This window comes from Mizuhopecten yessoensis, unplaced genomic scaffold, assembly GCF_002113885.1.
Source record: "Mizuhopecten yessoensis strain PY_sf001 unplaced genomic scaffold, ASM211388v2 scaffold5773, whole genome shotgun sequence".
Taxonomy (NCBI): domain Eukaryota; kingdom Metazoa; phylum Mollusca; class Bivalvia; order Pectinida; family Pectinidae; genus Mizuhopecten; species Mizuhopecten yessoensis.
In genome coordinates this window covers 2,134-5,336 of record NW_018406216.1, presented here as the reverse complement: position 1 = coordinate 5,336, position 3,203 = coordinate 2,134, and the positions used below count along the sequence as shown (strand labels likewise).

The 3,203-nt window shown below is 31.9% G+C and overlaps 1 protein-coding gene across 1 annotated transcript in view; it reads right to left on the bottom strand.

Moving 5' to 3' along the window:
• LOC110451056 (phe13-bombesin receptor-like) overlaps positions 1-2,027 on the bottom strand; it is a 7,753-nt gene extending 5,726 nt beyond the window's left edge. The window contains exons 1-2 of the mRNA XM_021498903.1: positions 1,921-2,027; positions 1,203-1,311 (exon numbers count right to left, since the gene is read on the bottom strand). Coding sequence (XP_021354578.1) covers positions 1,203-1,311; positions 1,921-2,016 — 205 coding nt within the window. The 5' untranslated portion in view covers positions 2,017-2,027. The remainder of the gene's footprint in view (positions 1-1,202; positions 1,312-1,920) is intronic.
• Positions 2,028-3,203: the final 1,176 nt, after the last annotated feature.

Below are 3,203 nucleotides of genomic sequence, written 5' to 3'. Positions count from 1 at the left end.
AGGTATGATTTATAATGTAGTCGATAACAATTTTAATATGATAACCACTATGTATGATTTATAATGTAGTCGATAACCATTTAGGTGTTGATCACTACTAGATTGTAGGTATGATTTATAATGGAGTCGATAACAGTTTTAGTATGATAACAACTAGGTATGATTTATAATGTAGTCGATAACAATTTTAGTATGATAACAATTAGGTATGATTTATAATGTAGTCGATAACAATTTTAGTATGATAACCACTATGTATGATTTATAATGTAGTCGATAACGATTTTAGTATGATAACAACTAGGTATGATTTATAATGTAGTCGATAACCATTTAGGTATTGATCACTACTAGATTGTAGGTATGATTTATAATGGAGTCGATAACAATTTAAGTATAATAACAACAAGGTATGATTTATAATGTAGTCGATAACAATTTTAGTATGATAACAACTATGTATGATTTATAATGTAGTCGATAACAATTTTAGTATGATAATAACTAGGTAGGATTTAAAATGTAGTCGATAACTTTTTAATTATAATAGTAACTAGGTATGATTTATAATGTATTTGAAAACAATTTAGGTATTGATAACAACTAGGTATGATTTATAATGAAGTCTATACAAATTTAAGTATAATAACAACTAGGTAAGATTTATAATGTAGTCGATAACAATTTTAGTATGATAACAACTAGGTATGATTTATAATGTAGTCCATAACAATTTAAGCATGATAACAACAAGGTATGATTTATAATGTAGTCGATAACAATTTAAGTATGATAACAACTATGTATGAATTATAATGTAGTCGATAACAATTTTAGTATGATAACAACTAGGTACGATTTATAATATACAAGGGTTTTTCAACAAAGTTCCATAACTATGTTAGAAAAAAGATCAGAATGAAAAAATAATATCTGGATGCACAACTTCAGGTGTTAGTTATCATATCTGGAAACTTTTGTTGAAATTGGTCCATTACTTAAGAATGTAATGGTGTTTTAGAGGCCACGTTTATGAGGAAGTGTGGTGTTTCAGAGGTCAGTTTCACGGTATAGGGGGATGGCTGCAAAGTCATAATCATGGTAAAATAATTCCTGTACATGTGTTATAAAGCCGAACATAACATCGTAAACATTACGAGACACTGTTATCACGAGAAAATATAAAGATAAACATGTCTTACCTTTTCGAAAGTTGTTATTGAATCCTGCGTAGATGATTGGGTTCATAGCACTGTTAGAGAAGGCGAGGAGTTTTGCGAAAAACGTGAAATCCTTGTACCATGTAGCCAACTGATAAAACGACAATACAAAACGTGAAATCATTGTACCATGTAGCCAATAGATAATGCAACAATGCAAAACAAGAAATCATTGTACCATTTAGCCAACAGATAAAGCAAAAATGTTAAACGTGAAATCATTGTACTATGTAGCCAACTGATAAAACAACAATACAAAACGTGAAATCATTGTACCATGCAGCCAACTGATAAAACATTACTACAAAACGTGAAATCATTGTACCATGCAGCCAACTGATAAAACAACAATATAAAACGTGAAATCATTGTACCATGCAGCCAACTGATAAAACAAAAATACAAAACGTGAAATCATTGTACCATGCAGCCAACTGATAAAACAAAAATACAAAACGTGAAATCATTGTACCATGCAGCCAACTGATAAAACATTAATACAAAACGTGAAATCATTGTACCATGCAGCCAACTGATAAAACAACAATACAAAACGTGAAATCATTGTACCGTGTAGCCAACTGATAAAACAACAATACAAAACAATTGTACAAAGCAGCCAACTGATAAAACGACAGTAGGTATCGCATTAACTTAACGAGATATTTTTATTTAGTCCGTATGTATCGTTCATACTTACCGATGTATTTTGATTTGGTCTGTATGTATCATATAAGACGGAGAATTGGAGTGGAAACCAGCAGACAAAAAACACCACCATGATGAGAACAAGCATAAACACCACCTAGCGTTAAAACAAAAATGCAAACGAGATAACTCTTAACCATACCACTTCGGTTTGATATTACGTTTGATTGCTGTTATTAAGAAACATATATATATATATCGTGTAGACTTTTCCTGGAAGAAAAATGTTAAATATGTATTGTTTGTGAAAACTTGTTATTTGTGCTATTAACTGTCGATCTCATAAATGATATAAAATATTGACTTCACTGTATATGTTTCGGTTAAGTTTTGATTTGTAATGTACATCTATACCTATATATTATATATATAATAATCTAGCATTATATCGTTTATATATATACATATATATTTACATTTGCATGGCATTGTCACTATATAGCCTCTTTGAAAGCTGCGTCGTTGATGGGACTTTAATTACCATGCAGCACGAGACACACTTCTTAGCGTATTGATACAACACTGACTGGAACTACAATATGCAATGTAAATAAACATGACGGCTGCTGAAATATCGCTGGGCATTGTGAGACTTGATAATTGTCACATGCCATTTGGACAGGGTGTATATAAATTGTAAATATCAGTGTTTGAATATCGCGCGCTTTCCAGTCAGGTAACTTTAACAGGTAAGTTACGCATGCGCTAATAAGTGTACTACAGGTGAGAAGGGCGGACATTACGGGTGCGGACCGTGTAGTGAATGTTGAAGCGCAAATAGCTGCTTGCGGTAAGTTTAAACTTGTTTAAGTTTCATCAGATTTATTTGAACAAATGTATTGATTCATATATAGGCGTTGAACCTTATAAGTGCCGTACAAAGGTGTATTTTACCTGGTATGCATGTATGCGTACCCGGTACAACTGAAACAATATAAACTAAAAGCGCACTCCTCCAACCCTGGAATTTATACTCAAATTTGAGGTCTTCCAGTAACATACAGGTGCAGATACAGATACAGGTACTGTGAGCGCACGGGGTGTGTATATATGCGTGTGTATGGGACCAGGTAAAGCGTGAACAATAGCACTGTTAGCTTTGTTCAGCATAATGAAATGTTTAGTGCTAGTATTACTGCTTAAATACTATATATAACCAGTTCAGATATAGATTATATTGTCTTGATCAATAATTGTAATTAGATAGTATACCAGTATAATACTATCGTTACGTGTATAATAGCTGTTTAATTAAGGCATACGTATATTGTAGCT